At 49.3% G+C, this 22,285-nt stretch overlaps 1 protein-coding gene across 1 annotated transcript; it reads left to right on the top strand.

Annotated features, from left to right (window-relative positions):
- Nucleotides 1–1,240: 1,240 nt before the first annotated feature.
- Nucleotides 1,241–21,433, top strand: LOC110485609 (aspartate aminotransferase, cytoplasmic). Its single transcript, XM_036949087.1, has 9 exons — nucleotides 1,241–1,549; nucleotides 11,017–11,198; nucleotides 11,961–12,084; nucleotides 12,955–13,067; nucleotides 15,110–15,214; nucleotides 15,933–16,083; nucleotides 16,422–16,587; nucleotides 18,033–18,175; nucleotides 20,247–21,433. Exons 1-9 carry the CDS (start codon nucleotides 1,441–1,443, stop codon nucleotides 20,384–20,386), a joined length of 1,233 nt encoding a protein of 410 aa, XP_036804982.1. The 5' UTR covers nucleotides 1,241–1,440; the 3' UTR covers nucleotides 20,387–21,433.
- The last annotated feature ends 852 nt before the right edge of the window (nucleotides 21,434–22,285 follow it).

The following is a 22,285-nucleotide window of genomic DNA, read 5'->3' as shown; positions in this document are numbered from 1 at the left end:
GTAAAGGAGAGAGAGGGGGAGAAAGAGAGGAAGAGTAAATGAGAGAGAGGGGGGAGAAAGAGAGGAAGAGTAAAGGAGAGAGAGGGGGAGAAAGAGAGGAAGAGTAAAGGAGAGAGAGGGGGGAGAAAGAGAGGAAGAGTAAAGGAGAGAGAGGGGGAGAAAGAGAGGAAGAGTAAAGGAGAGAGAGGGGGGAGAAAGAGAGGAAGAGTAAAGGAGAGAGAGGGGGGAGAAAGAGAGGAAGAGTAAAGGAGAGAGAGGGGGGGATGTTGTTCAAATTCATTATTACATAATCAAAATCAAAATCGACAAAATAAAGAAACGGGTTGTCTGGTAGCATCAATAAATACACACAGACTTGTAGTTGAACAAGTCATTGCATGTATAGATTTTTGTTTACTTGACTTGAAAAATCTTGTGACTGAATTCAACTTGACAGGCTCTTAGAATGAAAAACTTAGACTTGACTGGCTCTTAGAATGTACGACTTGGACTTGACTGGCTCTTAGAATGAATAACTTGGAATTTGCATATTTATTAAATGCAAAGACAGGGTTGGGAAACCCTGGGTTAAAATGACAGCATATCTTGCTTTGCTAGCTAAGGCTGACATCTAGTGGCGCAAAGAGTAATTGCATATGTTTAATAGCCCGTAATCAAACATTCAGAACTGTTTACTCATTATGCTATTTATTTTGATGTAATTTAATCTTTATGAATCTATTCATAATCTCCTGTATAGTCACTTGCAGACAGTGTTTAATTTGCTCTCGGGACTTAAAGCCACAATTATGATATTTTCCTAAAATGTCAGATACAATACGTTTGATAAGTACAGTAGCTAAAATATATATATCAACATACAGGATGTAAAAGTATATCCAGTTGCTTTGATATCACCTATTCTAACAACCTAATCATTTCCATGTGTACAGCCATACAGCTGCACTAGCCCTTGACCTTTCAGATGCTTGGCTCTCATTGGCTGTCTCGCAGCCCCGGTCACTATTCCATGCTATCTCATTGGTCATTGGGTTGACGCCCGTTCCAGACATTGGTTCCAGTTTGCCTTGTAGACTTCCGTTCCGCCAGAAAGAATAAGCGATACTTAGCAAGAAAGGGGCAGGGCGCTCCTCTGGGTGTAAACTCTGTAGATTTGGAAACTAGAAGTCTGAGTAAAATGGACCCCCCTTTCAATGCAACACAACGTACAGTGCAATAAATGATATGAGAACACACACAAAACAATTGTTGACCATTTAGGCTTTGCACTGTCTCTTTATTCTGACCCGGAAGTACTTAGTTATTCTTTCCTGCTTCACAGTGGTACCTTGTAGCGCTTTGAAGGTGAAGCTCAATCGCCTGTCTCACCGCTGCAGCCTACCGGTGAGGTACTGAACAAGAACGACTCTCTCCTGCTCTGTACCGGGATCCGTTATAATCATGTCTATATTCGCCGAAGTACCTCAAGCCCCTCCAGTGGCCGTTTTTAAACTGACTGCCGATTTCAGAGAGGACACTAACGCGCAGAAGGTGAATTTGGGAGTCGGAGGTAAGAGAGAAAAGCTCCAACAAGCTATGCTAACTTACGTTTAGAATGTGCAACACAGACGGGTAAACTGCTCGGACCACGGGCACTAGTCTGAGTAGCATGACATTAGAATGCTTGCCAACTAACATGGCTTTGACCTTCCTCGTTAGCATGCAGGCTCACAGACTAGTCGAAGTTTGACAGCAAGTGCAACCAGACTGCCGCATATATCAGCCATAGTTTTCTGCTAATACATGGGCATCTAGCTAGTATCTATCATGAAAGCATTTATAAAACGCTGCTCATTCTGGAGTTTGACATTTGGTGGACACTGGAAAGCAATGTGAGCTCAAGATTGTTTCTACGAGAACCCGTGCGGTCCATACAGAACAGATCAGGCAGTCCGCAATAGAAGTGTATTATAAACTGTTAACTTATCACCAGTCGTAGGGTGACACACCTTCCAAAAGGTCTGGGTCTGTGGTCATTCCTAAACATTGGAGATGAGGTCTGAATACCATTGTCATAGAATTAGGAATTGGATCTCTATGACCAGTGGGCTCTGTAGCTGATGGAAAGAAAATGATTCTGGAGGCAGTACAGAACAGATAGTTATGCATGTGTTGGATTTGGAATAGATCACTCTGCCTTCACTACTAGGTTATATTGTTACCCTTCCATTTCATTCATCAGTCTTCCAATGCCAAGGCTGTAGGGAATACATGATTGTATCTTCTCACTCACTGAGGGAGAACAGCAGGACTCATGAACTAGATTCTACACCGGGACCATTGTTTTTCTTGAGCCGATGGTCATTAGATGACAGCAAATTTATGGCAAGAAGCCCAAACAGATATAATATTTGACTAGAACATAATCACATATTTTCATATGATCACATATCTCACTATTGTGTAGTGCGTGGGAATACTTTGGAACAGATTTCCAAAATCATAAAAAAAAAAAACAGCCTGCGGGCCAAATTCGGCCAGTTGGGGAACCTAGGAGTACAGCTATGACTGGAAGTGACTTTTTCATAGCAGGTAAGGAGAATTTACTCAGCAGGGTGGGAAAATGTACGTAGCAGGTTAGAAGACTTGTTAGCTCAACCTGCTAGGAAAAAGGGATGGGGTTAGCTCAACCTGCTAGGGAAATGGGATGGGGTTAGCTCAACCTGCTAGGGAAAGGGGATGGGGTTAGCTCAACCTGCTAGGGGAAAGGGATGGGGTTAGCTCAACCTGCTAGGGAAAAGGGATGGGGTTAGCTCAACCTGCTAGGGAAAAGGGATGGGGTTAGCTCAACCTGCTAGGGAAAAGGGGATGGGGTTAGCTCAACCTGCTAGGGAAAAGGAGGGATGGGGTTAGCTCAACCTGCTAGGGAAAAGGAGGGATGGGGTTAGCTCAACCTGCTAGGGAAAAGGAGGGATGGGGTTAGCTCAACCTGCTAGGGAAATGGGATGGGGTTAGCTCAACCTGCTAGGGAAAAGGAGGGATGGGGTTAGCTCAACCTGCTAGGGAAAAGGGATGGGGTTAGCTCAACCTGCTAGGGAAAGGGGATGGGGTTAGCTCAACCTGCCAGGGAAAGGGATGGGGTTAGCTCAACCTGCCAGGGAAAGGGATGGGGTTAGCTCAACCTGCTAGGGAAAGGGGATGGGGTTAGCTCAACCTGCTAGGGAAAGGGGATGGGGTTAGCTCAACCTGCTAGGGAAAGGGGATGGGGTTAGCTCCACCTGCTAGGGAAAAGGGATGGGGTTAGCTCAACCTGCTAGGGAAATGGGATGGGGTTAGCTCAACCTGCTAGGGAAAGGGGATGGGGTTAGCTCAACCTGCTAGGGAAAGGGGATGGGGTTAGCTCAACCTGCTAGGGAAAGGGGATGGGGTTAGCTCAACCTGCTAGGGAAATGGGATGGGGTTAGCTCAACCTGCTAGGGAAAGGGATGGGGTTAGCTCAACCTGCTAGGGAAAGGGATGGGGTTAGCTCAACCTGCCAGGGAAAAGGGATGTGGTTAGCTCAACCTGCCAGGGAAAAGGGATGTGGTTAGCTCAACCTGCCAGGGAAAGGGGATGGGGTTAGCTCAACCTGCCAGGGAAAAGGGATGGGGTTAGCTCAACCTGCCAGGGAAAAGGGATGTGGTTAGCTCAACCTGCTAGGGAAAGGGGATGGGGTTAGCTCAACCTGCTAGGGAAAGGGGATGGGGTTAGCTCAACCTGCTAGGGAAAGGGGATGGGGTTAGCTCCACCTGCTAAGGAAAGTCACTTCCGGTCGTACTCCCTCGGTAGTAGCTACAGAGCCAAGGGCCTCATAACACCACACAGGACAATATCGACTGGTTGTTGTTGGCAGTGAGAAACTGATTCTCGTAGAAACAGGGTGTGTTGAGGAACTGTTATAAAAAAAACTAGTTGGGCTTGTTTTGTGACCTTGATGAATCAGTATTTGGTATTAATGAACTGCAGGAAGGGGGGAAAAACAAAGAAAAGTAGCTCCTAACCCGCGAGCTAGTCTACATGTCTGTAGTTTCTCCTTAGACTAGACCAGGGCCTGGTGTAGGCCAGCCAGCTAGTCTACATGTCTGTAGTTTCTCCTTAGACTAGACCAGGGCCTGGTGTAGGCCAGCCAGCTAGCCTACATGTCTGTAGTTTCTCCTTAGACTAGACCAGGGCCTGGTGTAGGCCAGCCAGCTAGTCTACATGTCTGTAGTTTCCCCTTAGACTAGACCAGGGCCTGGTGTAGGCCAGCCAGCTAGGCTACATGTCTGTAGTTTCTCCTTAGACTAGACCAGGGCCTGGTGTAGGCCAGCCAGCTAGTCTACATGTCTGTAGTTTCTCCTTAGACTAGACCAGGGCCTGGTGTAGGCCAGCCAGCTAGTCTACATGTCTGTAGTTTCTCCTTAGACTAGACCAGGGCCTGGTGTAGGCCAGCCAGCTAGTCTACATGTCTGTAGTTTCTCCTTAGACTAGACCAGGGCCTGGTGTAGGCCAGCCAGCTAGTCTACATGTCTGTAGTTTCTCCTTAGACTAGACCAGGGCCTGGTGTAGGCCAGACAGCTAGTCTACATGTCTGTAGTTTCTCCTTAGACTAGACCAGGGCCTGGTGTAGGCCAGCCAGCTAGTCTACATGTCTGTAGTTTCTCCTTAGACTAGACCAGGGCCTGGTGTAGGCCAGCCAGCTAGTCTACATGTCTGTAGTTTCTCCTTAGACTAGACCAGGGCCTGGTGTAGGCCAGCCAGCTAGTCTACATGTCTGTAGTTTCTCCTTAGACTAGACCAAGGCCTGGTGTAGGCCAGACAGCTAGTCTACATGTCTGTAGTTTCTCCTTAGACTAGACCAGGGCCTGGTGTAGGCCAGCCAGCTAGTCTACATGTCTGTAGTTTCTCCTTAGACTAGACCAGGGCCTGGTGTAGGCCAGACAGCTAGTCTACATGTCTGTAGTTTCTCCTTAGACTAGACCAGGGCCTGGTGTAGGCCAGCCAGCTAGTCTACATGTCTGTAGTTTCTCCTTAGACTAGACCAGGGCCTGGTGTAGGCCAGACAGCTAGTCTACATGTCTGTAGTTTCTCCTTAGACTAGACCAGGGCCTGGTGTAGGCCAGCCAGCTAGCCTACATGTCTGTAGTTTCTCCTTAGACTAGACCAGGGCCTGGTGTAGGCCAGCCAGCTAGTCTACATGTCTGTAGTTTCTCCTTAGACTAGACCAGGGCCTGGTGTAGGCCAGCCAGCTAGGCTACATGTCTGTAGTTTCTCCTTAGACTAGACCAGGGCCTGGTGTAGGCCAGCCAGCTAGGCTACATGTCTGTAGTTTCTCCTTAGACTAGACCAGGGCCTGGTGTAGGCCAGCCAGCTAGTCTACATGTCTGTAGCTTCTCCTTAGACTAGACCAGGGCCTGGTGTAGGCCAGCCAGCTAGTCTACATGTCTGTAGTTTCTCCTTAGACTAGACCAGGGCCTGGTGTAGGCCAGCCAGCTAGTCTACATGTCTGTAGTTTCTCCTTAGACTAGACCAGGGCCTGGTGTAGGCCAGCCAGCTAGTCTACGTGTCTGTAGTTTCTCCTTAGACTAGACCAGGGCCTGGTGTAGGCCAGCCAGCTAGTCTACATGTCTGTAGTTTCTCCTTAGACTAGACCAGGGCCTGGTGTAGGCCAGCCAGCTAGTCTACATGTCTGTAGTTTCTCCTTAGACTAGACCAGGGCCTGGTGTAGGCCAGCCAGCTAGTCTACATGTCTGTAGTTTCTCCTTAGACTAGACCAGGGCCTGGTGTAGGCCAGCCAGCTAGTCTACATGTCTGTAGTTTCTCCTTAGACTAGACCAGGGCCTGGTGTAGGCCAGCCAGCTAGTCTACATGTCTGTAGTTTCTCCTTAGACTAGACCAGGGCCTGGTGTAGGCCAGCCAGCTAGTCTACATGTCTGTAGTTTCCCCTTAGACTAGACCAGGGCCTGGTGTAGGCCAGCCAGCTAGCCTACATGTCTGTAGTTTCCCCTTAGACTAGACCAGGGCCTGGTGTAGGCCAGCCAGCTAGTCTACATGTCTGTAGTTTCTCCTTAGACTAGACCAGGGCCTGGTGTAGGCCAGCCAGCTAGCCTACATGTCTGTAGTTTCCCCTTAGACTAGACCAGGGCCTGGTGTAGGCCAGCCAGCTAGTTTACATGTCTGTAGTTTCTCCTTAGACTAGACCAGGGCCTGGTGTAGGCCAGCCAGCTAGCCTACATGTCTGTAGTTTCCCCTTAGACTAGACCAGGGCCTGGTGTAGGCCAGCCAGCTAGTCTACATGTCTGTAGTTTCTCCTTAGACTAGACCAGGGCCTGGTGTAGGCCAGCCAGCTAGCCTACATGTCTGTAGTTTCTCCTTAGACTAGACCAGGGCCTGGTGTAGGCCAGCCAGCTAGTCTACATGTCTGTAGTTTCTCCTTAGACTAGACCAGGGCCTGGTGTAGGCCAGCCAGCTAGTCTACATGTCTGTAGTTTCTCCTTAGACTAGACCAGGGCCTGGTGTAGGCCAGCCAGCTAGTCTACATGTCTGTAGTTTCCCCTTAGACTAGACCAGGGCCTGGTGTAGGCCAGCCAGCTAGTCTACATGTCTGTAGTTTCTCCTTAGACTAGACCAGGGCCTGGTGTAGGCCAGCCAGCTAGGCTACATGTCTGTAGTTTCCCCTTAGACTAGACCAGGGCCTGGTGTAGGCCAGCCAGCTAGGCTACATGTCTGTAGTTTCCCCTTAGACCAGACCAGGGCCTGGTGTAGGCCAGCCAGCTAGGCTACATGTCTGTAGTTTCCCCTTAGACCAGACCAGGGCCTGGTGTAGGCCAGCCAGCTAGTCTACATGTCTGTAGTTTCTCCTTAGACTAGACCAGGGCCTGGTGTAGGCCAGCCAGCTAGTCTACATGTCTGTAGTTTCTCCTTAGACTAGACCAGGGCCTGGTGTAGGCCAGCCAGCTAGTCTACATGTCTGTAGTTTCTCCTTAGACTAGACCAGGGCCTGGTGTAGGCCAGCCAGCTAGTCTACATGTCTGTAGTTTCTCCTTAGACTAGACCAGGGCCTGGTGTAGGCCAGCCAGCTAGTCTACATGTCTGTAGTTTCCCCTTAGACTAGACCAGGGCCTGGTGTAGGCCAGCCAGCTAGCCTACATGTCTGTAGTTTCCCCTTAGACTAGACCAGGGCCTGGTGTAGGCCAGCCAGCTAGTCTACATGTCTGTAGTTTCTCCTTAGACTAGACCAGGGCCTGGTGTAGGCCAGCCAGCTAGCCTACATGTCTGTAGTTTCCCCTTAGACTAGACCAGGGCCTGGTGTAGGCCAGCCAGCTAGTTTACATGTCTGTAGTTTCTCCTTAGACTAGACCAGGGCCTGGTGTAGGCCAGCCAGCTAGCCTACATGTCTGTAGTTTCCCCTTAGACTAGACCAGGGCCTGGTGTAGGCCAGCCAGCTAGTCTACATGTCTGTAGTTTCTCCTTAGACTAGACCAGGGCCTGGTGTAGGCCAGCCAGCTAGCCTACATGTCTGTAGTTTCTCCTTAGACTAGACCAGGGCCTGGTGTAGGCCAGCCAGCTAGTCTACATGTCTGTAGTTTCTCCTTAGACTAGACCAGGGCCTGGTGTAGGCCAGCCAGCTAGTCTACATGTCTGTAGTTTCTCCTTAGACTAGACCAGGGCCTGGTGTAGGCCAGCCAGCTAGTCTACATGTCTGTAGTTTCCCCTTAGACTAGACCAGGGCCTGGTGTAGGCCAGCCAGCTAGTCTACATGTCTGTAGTTTCTCCTTAGACTAGACCAGGGCCTGGTGTAGGCCAGCCAGCTAGGCTACATGTCTGTAGTTTCCCCTTAGACTAGACCAGGGCCTGGTGTAGGCCAGCCAGCTAGGCTACATGTCTGTAGTTTCCCCTTAGACTAGACCAGGGCCTGGTGTAGGCCAGCCAGCTAGTCTACATGTCTGTAGTTTCTCCTTAGACTAGACCAGGGCCTGGTGTAGGCCAGACAGCTAGTCTACATGTCTGTAGTTTCTCCTTAGACTAGACCAGGGCCTGGTGTAGGCCAGCCAGCTAGCCTACATGTCTGTAGTTTCTCCTTAGACTAGACCAGGGCCTGGTGTAGGCCAGCCAGCTAGTCTACATGTCTGTAGTTTCTCCTTAGACTAGACCAGGGCCTGGTGTAGGCCAGCCAGCTAGTCTACATGTCTGTAGTTTCCCCTTAGACTAGACCAGGGCCTGGTGTAGGCCAGCCAGCTAGTCTACATGTCTGTAGTTTCTCCTTAGACTAGACCAGGGCCTGGTGTAGGCCAGCCAGCTAGTCTACATGTCTGTAGTTTCTCCTTAGACTAGACCAGGGCCTGGTGTAGGCCAGACAGCTAGTCTACATGTCTGTAGTTTCTCCTTAGACTAGACCAGGGCCTGGTGTAGGCCAGACAGCTAGTCTACATGTCTGTAGTTTCTCCTTAGACTAGACCAGGGCCTGGTGTAGGCCAGCCAGCTAGTCTACATGTCTGTAGTTTCTCCTTAGACTAGACCAGGGCCTGGTGTAGGCCAGCCAGCTAGTCTACATGTCTGTAGTTTCTCCTTAGACTAGACCAGGGCCTGGTGTAGGCCAGCCAGCTAGTCTACATGTCTGTAGTTTCTCCTTAGACTAGACCAGGGCCTGGTGTAGGCCAGCCAGCTAGCCTACATGTCTGTAGTTTCTCCTTAGACTAGACCAGGGCCTGGTGTAGGCCAGCCAGCTAGTCTACATGTCTGTAGTTTCTCCTTAGACTAGACCAGGGCCTGGTGTAGGCCAGCCAGCTAGTCTACATGTCTGTAGTTTCTCCTTAGACTAGACCAGGGCCTGGTGTAGGCCAGCCAGCTAGTCTACATGTCTGTAGTTTCTCCTTAGACTAGACCAGGGCCTGGTGTAGGCCAGCCAGCTAGTCTACATGTCTGTAGTTTCTCCTTAGACCAGACCAGGGCCTGGTGTAGGCCAGCCAGCTAGTCTACATGTCTGTAGTTTCTCCTTAGACCAGACCAGGGCCTGGTGTAGGCCAGCCAGCTAGTCTACATGTCTGTAGTTTCTCCTTAGACTAGACCAGGGCCTGGTGTAGGCCAGCCAGCTAGTCTACATGTCTGTAGTTTCCCCTTAGACTAGACCAGGGCCTGGTGTAGGCCAGCCAGCTAGTCTACATGTCTGTAGTTTCTCCTTAGACTAGACCAGGGCCTGGTGTAGGCCAGCCAGCTAGTCTACATGTCTGTAGTTTCTCCTTAGACTAGACCAGGGCCTGGTGTAGGCCAGACAGCTAGTCTACATGTCTGTAGTTTCTCCTTAGACTAGACCAGGGCCTGGTGTAGGCCAGACAGCTAGTCTACATGTCTGTAGTTTCTCCTTAGACTAGACCAGGGCCTGGTGTAGGCCAGCCAGCTAGTCTACATGTCTGTAGTTTCTCCTTAGACTAGACCAGGGCCTGGTGTAGGCCAGCCAGCTAGTCTACATGTCTGTAGTTTCTCCTTAGACTAGACCAGGGCCTGGTGTAGGCCAGCCAGCTAGTCTACATGTCTGTAGTTTCTCCTTAGACTAGACCAGGGCCTGGTGTAGGCCAGCCAGCTAGCCTACATGTCTGTAGTTTCTCCTTAGACTAGACCAGGGCCTGGTGTAGGCCAGCCAGCTAGTCTACATGTCTGTAGTTTCTCCTTAGACTAGACCAGGGCCTGGTGTAGGCCAGCCAGCTAGTCTACATGTCTGTAGTTTCTCCTTAGACTAGACCAGGGCCTGGTGTAGGCCAGCCAGCTAGTCTACATGTCTGTAGTTTCTCCTTAGACTAGACCAGGGCCTGGTGTAGGCCAGCCAGCTAGTCTACATGTCTGTAGTTTCTCCTTAGACCAGACCAGGGCCTGGTGTAGGCCAGCCAGCTAGTCTACATGTCTGTAGTTTCTCCTTAGACCAGACCAGGGCCTGGTGTAGGCCAGCCAGCTAGTCTACATGTCTGTAGTTTCTCCTTAGACTAGACCAGGGCCTGGTGTAGGCCAGCCAGCTAGTCTACATGTCTGTAGTTTCTCCTTAGACTAGACCAGGGCCTGGTGTAGGCCAGCCAGCTAGTCTACATGTCTGTAGTTTCTCCTTAGACCAGACCAGGGCCTGGTGTAGGCCAGCCAGCTAGTCTACATGTCTGTAGTTTCCCCTTAGACTAGACCAGGGCCTGGTGTAGGCCAGCCAGCTAGTCTACATGTCTGTAGTTTCTCCTTAGACCAGACCAGGGCCTGGTGTAGGCCAGCCAGCTAGTCTACATGTCTGTAGTTTCTCCTTAGACTAGACCAGGGCCTGGTGTAGGCCAGCCAGCTAGGCTACATGTCTGTAGTTTCCCCTTAGACTAGACCAGGGCCTGGTGTAGGCCAGCCAGCTAGGCTACATGTCTGTAGTTTCCCCTTAGACTAGACCAGGGCCTGGTGTAGGCCAGCCAGCTAGGCTACATGTCTGTAGTTTCCCCTTAGACTAGACCAGGGCCTTAGACTAGACTAGACCTGCCTGCATGTACAGTGTGTATTATACAACATTTTATTTAACTGGGTAAGTCAGTTAACTGGGTAAGTCAGTTAAGAACAAATTGTTATTTCCAATGACGGCCAAACCCAAACCCGGGTGACGCTGGGCCAATTGTGTGCCGCTCTATGGTACTCAATCATGTCCCATTTTGATACAGCCTGGAATCGAACCAGGGTCTGTAGTGACGCCTCTAGCACTGAGATGCAGTGCCTTAGACCGCTGCGCCACTCTGGAGTCCTGTATACAGATGGTGTATAGATCACTGTCTACCATGGGTCCTGCCTAGATAGTTAGATACAGTATATAATGTCTCCTCTCTCTCTCTCCTCAGCCTACCGTACAGATGACTGTCTACCGTGGGTCCTGTCTAGATAGTTAGATACAGTATATAATGTCTCCTCTCTCTCTCTCCTCAGCCTACCGTACAGATGACTGTCTACCGTGGGTCCTGTCTAGATAGTTAGATACAGTATATAATGTCTCCTCTGTCTCTCTCTCCTCAGCCTACCGTACAGATGACTGTCTACCGTGGGTCCTGCCCGTAGTGAAGAAGGTAGAGCAGATGATAGTGGAGGACAACAGTCTGAACCACGAGTATCTTCCCATCCTGGGTCTCCCTGAGCTCCGCTCTGCTGCCTCCAAGGTGGCCCTGGGCGATGACAGCCCCGCCATCAAGGACGGGAGGGTAGGTAGGAGGGAGGGACACATGTATATACATAGATACATACCAGAGTTGGGCAGAATTGAATTGCCTCATAAATTCCCATAGAATTATTGAATTGAAGTTGTTAGGAGAATACAGAATTACAATTTTTACTTAAAGGAAATAGAATTGAGTGAAATTTTATTCATTTCAAATGGCTCTTCTATTCTACATTAGGTCTAATCTATACAAGTATACACCTTGTGCCTGAAACATCAAACATGTCGTTATATACATGCATATAAAACAATCCATTTTCAGGACAAAATCTTGACATGTATGATCAAAGAAAACAAAACCTGTATGTGAATATTCAGTTATTATATTATATCACCTCCATTTAGTTAAATATGGAGGAAATACTACATTTCCCAGCATTAGTTCAACCCTCAAGTTGACCCTGAGGCCTTCAAAAAGAAGCCAATGAAACGGTTGGTGGAAATATAATGGGCTCTTCTAAGGTTAAGAGTTGATGAACATTGTTTCCAGGGAAAAGTGATGTATTATTTGGTATCTGGAAGTGTGACCTGTCAGATTCAATAGAACTCGTTCCATGACTCAGTCGCATCTCTTTGAATTGCACTGAATTAAATTCTACTTCCTGTAACTCAAATTCTACACCGTGGGGTGGAAGTCAACATAAACACACGCACATCCTGGGGGATGAGTAGTAGGACTGGGAAACACACACACAGTCTTCTGCCTTGCCCTGCCCAAATGTTGACGTTTTCTCTCTCTTTCCAGGTGGGAGCTGTCCAGGCGTTGGGAGGTACCGGTGCGTTGAGGATCGGGGCGGAGTTTCTGAGGCGCTGGTACAACGGCACCAACAACACGGCCACGCCCGTCTACGTCTCCGCGCCAACCTGGGGTCAGTGGGCAGGGCTACAACCAACTCATTTACATGGAATTGATTTAGCCAGGGAGTCCTGGGTTCCATAGAACCAATAAGGACTGTTTTAGATAACAAGATAATCGTAGAGCCAATAAGGACTGTTTAGACAACAAGATAACCGTAGAGCCAATAAGGACTGTTTAGACAACAAGATAACCGTAGGGCCAATAAGGACTGTTTAGACAACAACATAACCGTAGAGCCAATAAGGACTGTTTAGACAACAAGATAACCGTAGAGCCAATAAGGACTGTTTAGACAACAAGATAACCGTAGAGCCAATAAGGACTGTTTAGACAACAAGATAACCGTAGAGCCAATAAGGACTGTTTAGACAACAAGATAACCGTAGAGCCAATAAGGACTGTTTAGACAACAAGATAACCGTAGAGCCAATAAGGACTGTTTAGACAACAAGATAACCGTAGAGCCAATAAGGACTGTTTAGACAACAAGATAACCGTAGAGCCAATAAGGACTGTTTAGACAACAAGATAACCGTAGGGCCAATAAGGACTGTTTAGACAACAAGATAACCGTAGAGCCAATAAGGACTGTTTAGACAACAAGATAACCGTAGAGCCAATAAGGACTGTTTAGACAACAAGATAACCGTAGGGCCAATAAGGACTGTTTAGACAACAAGATAACCGTAGGGCCAATAAGGACTGTTTAGACAACAAGAACTGAGACACAGCAGCAGACACACAGAGCCCAATCAACATATTCTACTTCTATTGAGTCATCATCCCCTTAAGAGCGCCAACACACTGAACAAATACCCTCTTCTCCACCGCCTCACCATCTTCTTAATCTTCTCCTTCTTCTGCTTCTCTCGCCCTATAGAGAACCACAATGCAGTGTTTTCTGATGCTGGGTTTAAAGATATCCGCCCCTACCACTACTGGGACGGAGAAAAGAAAGGCCTGGACGTGACCGGTATAATGGATGACCTGGAGGTGAGAGAGAGAGAGAGAGAGAGAGAGAGAGATGGATGGAGGGAGGGGGGGGTAGGGAGGGAGGGTGGGGTAGGGATGGATGGAGGGAGGGGTGGGGTAGGGATGGAGGGAGGGTTAGGAGGGGTGGGGTAGGGATGGAGGGAGGGTTAGGGAGGGTGGGGTAGGGATGGAGGGAGGGTTAGGGAGGGTGGGTTAGGGTTGGAGGGAGGGGTAGGGATGGAGGGAGGGGCAGGGATGGATGGAGGGAGGGTGGGGTAGGGATGGAGGGTGGGGTAGGGTTGGAGGGGTAGGGATGGAGGGAGGGGCAGGGATGGAGGTAGGGAGGGAGGGGTAGGGATGGAGGTAGGGTTGGATGGAGGGAGGGAGGGGTAGGGTTGGATGGAGTGAGGGGCAGGGATGGAGGGAAGGGCAGGGAGGGTGGGGTAGGGTTGGAGGGAGGGGTAGGGATGTGTAGGGATGTGTAGGGATGGAGGGAGGGAGGGGCAGGGATGGAGGGAGGGGTGGGGTAGGGATGGAGGGAGGGTTAGGGAGGGTGGGGTAGGGTTGGAGGGAGGGGTAGGGATGGAGGGAGGGGCAGGGATGGATGGATGGAGGGAGGGTGGGGTAGGGATGGAGGGTGGGGTAGGGTTGGAGGGGTAGGGATGGAGGGAGGGGCAGGGATGGAGGTAGGGAGGGAGGGGTAGGGATGGAGGGAGGGGTAGGGTTGGATGGAGGGAGGGGTAGGGTTGGATGGAGCGAGGGGCAGGGATGGAGGGAAGGGCAGGGAGGGTGGGGTAGGGTTGGAGGGAGGGGTAGGGATGTGTAGGGATGTGTAGGGATGGAGGGAGGGAGGGGCAGGGATGGAGGGAGGGAGGGGTAGGGATGTGTAGGGATGGAGGGTGGGGTAGGGTTGAAGGGAGGGGTAGGGTTGGAGGGAGGGGCAGGGATGGAGGGAGGGGTAGGGTTGGATGGAAGGAGGGTTAGGGAGGGGCAGGGAGGGTGGGGTAGGGTTGGAGGGAGGGGTAGGAATGTGTAGGGAGGGAGGGGTAGGGATGGAGGGTGGGGTAGGGTTGGAGGGAGGGGTAGGAATGTGTAGGGAGGGAGGGGTAGGGATGGAGGGAGGGGTAGGGTTGGATGGAAGGAGGGTTAGGGAGGGGCAGGGAGGGTGGGGTAGGGTTGGAGGGAGGGGTAGGAATGTGTAGGGAGGGAGGGGTAGGGATGGAGGGTGGGGTAGGGATGTGGGGTGGGGTAGGGTTGAAGGGAGGGGTAGGGTTGGTTGGAGGGAGGGGGAGGGGTAGGGATGGAGGGAAGGGTAGTTTTGGAGGGAGGGGCAGGGTTGGAGGGAGGGGCAGGGAGGGAGGGGTAGGGTTGGAGGGAGGGGTAGGGTTGGAGGGAGGGAGGGAGGGAGGGATGGATGGATGGAGGGAGGGGTAGGGATGGAGGGTTGAGTAGGGATGGAGGGACTTGAGTTAGAGCGACATCATGCACGATTTAGTCTACAACAAGCTATGGATGATCGTCTTGCGTTAATATTTCAGCTTGGTTTTCAGTTGTGTATCAAAACAACCAGGAATCTGAACAACTGATAACACCCTGCAAACTGTTTTGTTTTCAGTTGTGTATCAAAACAACCAGTAATCTGAACAACTGATAACACCCTGCAAACTGTTTTGTTTTCAGTTGTGTATCAAAACAACCAGGAATCTGAACAACTGATAACACCCTGCAAACGGTTTTGTTTTCAGTTGTGTATCAAAACAACCAGGAATCTGAACAACTGATAACACCCTGCAAACTGTTTTGTTTTCAGTTGTGTATCAAAACAACCAGGAATCTGAACAACTGATAACACCCTGCAAACGGTTTTGTTTTCAGTTGTGTATCAAAACGACCAGTAATCTGAACAACTGATGACACCCTGCAAACTGTTTTGCCGTCAGCCCCGTTTCACACTAACATTTGACGACTCAAAATCATTTTCATGAGATTACTTGACATTCTTTCAAATGCACATCCCTAATCCTGTCCTTGATAATTGATGTGGGTGTGTGTTATTTTGTCAGAACGCTCCAGAACATTCTATCTTTGTGCTCCATGCCTGTGCCCACAACCCCACGGGGACAGACCCCACACCTGACGAATGGAAGACGATCTCTGAGGTCATGAAGGTGAGACAGGGGAGACAGCAGGAGTGTATTCACTAGGAACCAAACGGAACCAAACGGGTAGGGACCTACCTGAGTCTGTTCAATACAAACTCTAGTTTTCAATGCAAAAAGTTTTCCATTTGGATGAAATTGTTTCTGTTCTGTGACGACAGTCTGAGACTAATGAATACTCCCCAGGAGAACAGACATCTCATAATCACAACCATTATCCATCAGGCTCATTTATATTTTGAGGTAACGTTTTGTTTTTCCTTTCTTCCCTCTCAATTCAATTCTCTCTCTTTCCCTTCTCCTCCCTCCTCTCTCTGTGTTCCTTCTCCTCCCTCCTCTCTCTGTGTTCCTTCTCCTCCCTCCTCTCTCTGTGTTCCTTCTCCTCCCTCCTCTCTCTGTGTTCCTTCTCCTCCCTCCTCTCTCTGTGTTCCTTCTCCTCTCTCTGTGTTCCTTCTCCTCTCTCTGTGTTCCTTCTCCTCTCTCTGTGTTCCTTCTCCTCTCTCTTCTCTCTGTGTTCCTTCTCCTCTCTCTGTGTTCCTTCTCCTCCCTCCTCTCTCTGTGTTCCTTCTCCTCCCTCCTCTCTCTGTGTTCCTTCTCCTCCCTCCTCTCTCTGTGTCCCTTCTCCTCCCTCCTCTCTCTGTGTTCCTTCTCCTCCCTCCCTCCTCTCTCTCTGTGTTCTTTCTCCTCCCTCCTCTCTCTGTGTCCCTTCTCCTCCCTCCTCCTCCAGAGGAGGAAGCTGTTTGTGTTCTTTGACTCAGCCTACCAGGGTTTTGCATCAGGCAGTCTGGATAAAGATGCCTGGGCCATCCGCTACTTTGTCTCTGAAGGATTTGAGCTGCTCTGTGCCCAGTCCTTCTCCAAGAACTTTGGCCTCTACAGTGAGTCTATAGACAGACACGTGCATCGTGGTCCTCTGTGTCTCCGGTGGTAGAGCATGGTGCTTGTAACGCCAGGATAGTGGGTTCAATTCCCGGGACCACCCATACGTAAAGTGGATAAAAATGTCTGTTAAATGGCATATATTATACATAGACATGAACACCAACATGTAACACACATACACACACACACACACACACACACACACACACACACACACACACAGTCTGCTGCTGTGTTCCAATGGCCACAGTTTTTGCTTACATTTTTCATCTCTGTCTCACAAACGCTCAGCCAGTCTGACGCTAATCCTCCATTTTGTTCCTTCCTCCTCCAGATGAGCGTGTTGGTAACCTGACGGTAGTGGCCCAGGATAAAGACAACCTGGCCCGTGTTCTGTCCCAGATGGAGAAGATCGTCAGGACCACCTGGTCCAACCCTCCCTCCCAGGGAGCGCGCATCGTAGCCATCACACTCAACAACCCTGATCTGTTCATAGAATGGTACGGTCAAAAATATAACCCTTTATACTCAACAACCCAATTCTCTTCACAGAATGGTACAGTCCAACAACACACCCTTCTAAGTTAACCCTGAGGAGTTCACTGAATGGTACAGTCCAAGTTTTGACAACTGCTCCATTGTTAGACTTTAACTGTGCTTCCTTATTGGGGGATTGTTAGACTTTAATAACTGTGCTTCCTTATTGGGGGATTGTTGGACTTTAATAACTGTGCTTCCTTATTGGGGATTGTTGGACTTTAATAACTGTGCTTCCTTATTGGGGGATTGTTAGACTTTAATAACTGTGCTTCCTTATTGGGGATTGTTGGACTTTAATAACTGTGCTTCCTTATTGGGGATTGATGGACTTTAATAACTGTGCTTCCTTATTGGGGATTGATGGACTTTAATAACTGTGCTTCCTTATTGGGGATTGTTGGACTTTAATAACTGTGCTTCCTTATTGGGGATTGATGGACTTTAATAACTGTGCTTCCTTATTGGGGATTGATGGACTTTAATAACTGTGCTTCCTTATTGGGGGATTGTTGGACTTTAATAACTGTGCTTCCTTATTGGGGATTGATGGACTTTAATAACTGTGCTTCCTTATTGGGGATTGTTGGACTTTAATAACTGTGCTTCCTTATTGGGGGATTGTTGGACTTTAATAACTGTGCTTCCTTATTGGGGATTGTTGGACTTTAATAACTGTGCTTCCTTATTGGGGATTGTTGGACTTTAATAACTGTGCTTCCTTATTGGGGGATTGTTAGACTTTAATAACTGTGCTTCCTTATTGGGGATTGTTGGACTTTAATAACTGTGCTTCCTTATTGGGGGATTGTTGGACTTTAATAACTGTGCTTCCTTATTGGGGATTGTTGGACTTTAATAACTGTGCTTCCTTATTGGGGATTGTTGGACTTTAATAACTGTGCTTCCTTATTGGGGATTGTTAGACTTTAATAACTGTGCTTCCTTATTGGGGGATTGTTAGACTTTAATAACTGTGCTTCCTTATTGGGGGATTGTTGGACTTTAATAACTGTGCTTCCTTATTGGTGATTGTTGGACTTTAATAACTGTGCTTCCTTATTGGGGGATTGTTGTAAGCCACGTTCTGTTGGTGGCAGATTTTTCTAAGACTGCCGTTCCCATTCAGATCAGTGATATAGAGTGTTGAAGCTGTCCCACTCCCCGTGGCTGTAGGAAGGGTAACGTCCTGTTGATGAGACAGGCTGAACTAACCAACTCTCTCTTCTCCCTCCTCCCCCTGTAGGAAGAGTAACGTCCTGTTGATGAGACCAGCTGAAGGCTGAACTAACCAACTCTCTCTCTCTTCTCCCTCCTCCCCCTGTAGGAAGGGTAACGTCCTGTTGATGAGACCAGCTGAAGGCTGAACTAACCAACTCTCTCTCTCTTCTCCCTCCTCCCCCTGTAGGAAGGGTAATGTAAAGACCATGGCTGACCGTGTATTGTTGATGAGAGACCAGTTGAAGGCTAAGCTAATTGCTCTGGGGACGCCTGGCACCTGGGACCACATCACTCAGCAGATCGGCATGTTCAGCTTCACAGGACTGAACCGTAAGAGTTTCCCAAACACACAGACATGTACCCAGGCACCTCCAAGCAGACCGGCATGTTCAGCTTCACCAGACTGAACCGTAAGAGTTTCCCAAACACACAGACATGTACCCAGGCACCTCCTAGCAGACCGGCATGTTCAGCTTCACCAGACTGAACCGTAAGAGTTTCCCAAACACACAGACATGTACCCAGGCACCTCCTAGCAGACCGGCATGTTCAGCTTCACCAGACTGAACCGTAAGAGTTTCCCAAACACACAGACATGTACCCAGGCACCTCCTAGCAGACCGGCATGTTCAGCTTCACCAGACTGAACCGTAAGAGTTTCCCAAACACACAGACATGTACCCAGGCACCTCCTAGCAGACCGGCATGTTCAGCTTCACCAGACTGAACCGTAAGAGTTTCCCAAACACACAGACATGTACCCAGGCACCTCCTAGCAGACCGGCATGTTCAGCTTCACCAGACTGAACCGTAAGAGTTCCCCAGACACACAGACATGTACCCAGACACCTCCTAGCAGACCGGCATGTTCAGCTTCACCAGACTGAACCGTAAGAGTTTCCCAAACACACAGACATGTACCCAGGCACCTCCTAGCAGACCGGCATGTTCAGCTTCACCAGACTGAACCGTAAGAGTTTCCCAAACACACAGACATGTACCCAGGCACCTCCTAGCAGACCGGCATGTTCAGCTTCACCAGACTGAACCGTAAGAGTTTCCCAAACACACAGACATGTACCCAGACACCTCCTAGCAGACCGGCATGTTCAGCTTCACCAGACTGAACCGTAAGAGTTTCCCAAACACACAGACATGTACCCAGACATGTACATGTAAGTTACAGAAACATCCACGCTCAACTACACACACAGATCCTCACACACAGATACACTTCTACAAGTTACATATTTTTCCTCTCTCTCTCTCTCCCTACAGTCTACAGCTAAGCAGATTGATTACATGATCAACATAGACAGTTGATTGTAAATTTTAATAACATTCCCTCTCTTTCTCCCTCTCCTGTCTCCCTCCTCCCTCTCCTGTCTCTCTCTCCTTCCTCCCTCTTTCTCCCTCTCCTGTCTCCCTCCTGCCTCTCCTGTCTCTCTCCTTCCTCCCTCTTTCTCCCTCTCCTTCCTCCCTCCCTCTCCTTTCTCCCTCTCCTTTCTCCCTCTTCTTTCTCCCTCTCTTTCTCCCTCTCCTTTCTCCCTCTCCTTTCTCCCTCTCTTCCTCCTCTCGTTCTCCCTCTCCTTTCTCCCTCTCCTTCCTCCCTCCCTCTCGTTCTCCCTCTCCTTTCTCCCTCTCCTTACTTCCTCCTCTCGTTCTCCCTCTCCTTCCTCCCTCTCCTTCCTTCCTCCTCTCGTTCTCCCTCTCCTTCCTCCCTCTCCTTCCTCCCTCCCTCTCGTTCTCCCTCTCCTTTCTCCCTCTCCTTCCTTCCTCCTCTCGTTCTCCCTCTCCTTCCTCCCTCTCCTTCCTTCCTCCTCTCGTTCTCCCTCTCCTTCCTCCCTCTCCTTCCTCCCTCCCTCTCGTTCTCCCTCTCCTTTCTCCCTCTCCTTCCTCCCTCCCTCTCGTTCTCCCTCTCCTTCCTCCCTCCCTCTCCTTTCTCCTTCCTTCCTCCTCTCGTTCTCCCTCTCCTTCCTCCCTCTCCTTCCTCCCTCCCTCTCGTTCTCCCTCTCCTTCCTCCCTCTCCTTCCTTCCTCCTCTCGTTCTCCCTCTCCTTCCTCCCTCTCCTTCCTCCCTCCCTCTCGTTCTCCCTCTCCTTCCTCCCTCTCCTTCCTCCCTCCCTCTCGTTCTCCCTCTCCTTTCTCCCTCTCTTCCTCCTCTCGTTCTCCCTCTCCTTCCTCCCTCTCCTTCCTCCCTCCCTCTCGTTCTCCCTCTCCTTTCTCCCTCTCTTCCTCCTCTCGTTCTCCCTCTCCTTCCTCCCTCCTCTCGTTCTCCCTCTCCTTTCTCCCTCTCCTTCCTTCCTCCTCTCGTTCTCCCTCTCCTTCCTCCCTCTTTCTCCCTCTCCTTCCTCCCTCTCCTCTCTTCCTCCTCTCGTTCTCCCTCTCCTTCCTCCCTACAGCTAAGCAGGTGCAGTACATGATTAAGGAGAAGCATGTCTACCTGATGGCCAGCGGTCGTATCAACATGTGTGGCCTCACCTCCAAGAACATCGACTATGTCGCAGAGTCCATCCATGAGACAGTGTCCAAGGTCCAATAAGGCCCCGCCCTCCGCATCCAGCTGCTTCCTGTCCACCACAGGAAGTACTGTTAATTGTCACGTGTGGTCTCGTCAAGCACCCCATTCTGTGACAACACACCCTTTCTCTATAAGCAGTGCTCTAACCGTCTATTGGTTGTCAAATTTAGAAGAGTGATGATATGACACGTGTTCACGGCAATCAATGTTAATGATCAACAGTATAACTGGTTTCTGTCCATCTTCTCTCCTCCTCAGATTACTGAGACATCTTTAAACAATCTGAGCGCAGACCTCTAGTCGAAGTATTTCACTCTTCTGGCGATCGTTCTGTTGCCTTTTATTTATTTTATTGTGCCATTTCCGGTTTTGAAAATGTAGAAAAGATGACTGTGTGCACTTTGGTTTTAAAAAAATGTTTCAGAGCACTTGAAAGTGAAGCATTGCCAGAAGTTGAGTGAAAAGTTTGTGTAAAATGAATTCTACATATGAGCCCCCAGACCTCCTATCTACAGACGACCACAATGCTTCTGAACGTCTTTTATAATAGAACTGGTTCCATTTAACAATCGCAACATTCTAGAACGTGTGAAATGGTGCATTGTGGATCAAATGCTCTGTGATGTCATGTGACAGGCTTGAAAGGTTCTTTACAGTTCATGCATGTGCCGCCTATAGGTCAAACGTTAACAGGAAATGCCCTCTGATAGGGTGATATGACCTTTTCTCAACCTTTGAGCAGCTATATGCAGATATGTCCTATAGGAAAAGCACATACCACTACTGTGGTAATAGTTGAACCACTTAAATGTCTGTGGCTTAGGTTCCGTGTTCGGCATGTACTTGGTGTTAAAAGACTCGTATTCATCATAATGCTGCTTATGAAGGAGTGTTATAACCTCTGCCTTTAACAGTGATGTGTTTGTTTTCATGTTTTGTTCACTGTACACATACAGTTGGTCTTCCAACACACAGCCTCACGCCGTTATATTGCCATGGTTATATTGACATCCTGTCTGTACATTTCAGACAGCTAATAAAAAATGATGAATCGTGTGCTAAACTGAATGTAATTTCTCCTTTTTTCTCTACCTGTGTACATGGCTGTTTTTTAATATAGTTTTAAAAGATTAAACACTACCGACGAACGGTTCAACGCACCGGTCGGCTGACTGGTCGACCTACTGCCTCTGACCACAGAATATCAGCCGCCATTTTCTGTTTTAATTTCCCAAAAAGATTGTCCATGTTGAATTGCCACCGTTCATCTACATCCAGCAGGTCATTTACTGAGCACAGATGTGTTTTGAGTATTTTATTAGGATCCCCATTACCTGTTGTGAAAGCAGCAGCGCCTCTTCCTGGGGGACACTGTGGGGGACACACTGTGGGGGACACACTGTGGGGGGGACACTGTGTGGGGGACTCTGTGGGGGACACTGTGGGGGACTCTGTGGGGGACACTGTGGGGGACACTGTGGGGGACTCTGTGGGGGACTCTGTGGGGGACACAATCCCAGACACCCCGAATCCCTTCACCAACTATTGAAACATTGTTAATGATAATATTTTGTGCAAATTGTTATATGAGAGTTGACTTGGAATTCCCCAGAAATACACCAAGGGATTTTTGCTACTGAGTCCCACAGTGGTGATGTTCCTTATGGTGTGATTTGTCCTTAAGACATTAGTAATAACTATGGCCCAGAGTTTTTCCTAACCCGACAAGAAGAAAACTCCGGGCCCTGCATATTAACTGTCAGCAACTGGAATAAACAAAAACATTATTGTTCGAAGTCTGAACACTAAAAAGACAGCTGAAACTTGTGAATCTTTTTAATTCTGTACATTTTTCTAATGCAAAAATCTGAGGGGTTTTCCCCTGTTAAAATGCCCAGAGTTAATTTACCCATAAAGTCA

This window comes from Oncorhynchus mykiss, chromosome 17, assembly GCF_013265735.2.
Source record: "Oncorhynchus mykiss isolate Arlee chromosome 17, USDA_OmykA_1.1, whole genome shotgun sequence".
NCBI classification, from domain to species: Eukaryota; Metazoa; Chordata; class Actinopteri; order Salmoniformes; family Salmonidae; genus Oncorhynchus; species Oncorhynchus mykiss.
This window is presented reverse-complemented; position numbering and strand designations above follow the sequence as displayed.

What these genes read in the sequence shown, in the direction of transcription:
- LOC110485609 (XM_036949087.1), top strand. Translation starts at nt 1,441, where the DNA reads ATGTCTATATTCGCCGAAGTACCTCAAGCCCCTCCAGTGGCCGTTTTT. An exon ending in CCGCCATCAAGGACGGGAGG is followed by an intron (nt 11,199 to 11,960) that starts GTAGGTAGGAGG and finishes CTCTCTTTCCAG; the next exon opens with GTGGGAGCTGTCCAGGCGTT. An exon ending in CGATCTCTGAGGTCATGAAG is followed by an intron (nt 15,215 to 15,932) that starts GTGAGACAGGGG and finishes CTCCTCCTCCAG; the next exon opens with AGGAGGAAGCTGTTTGTGTT.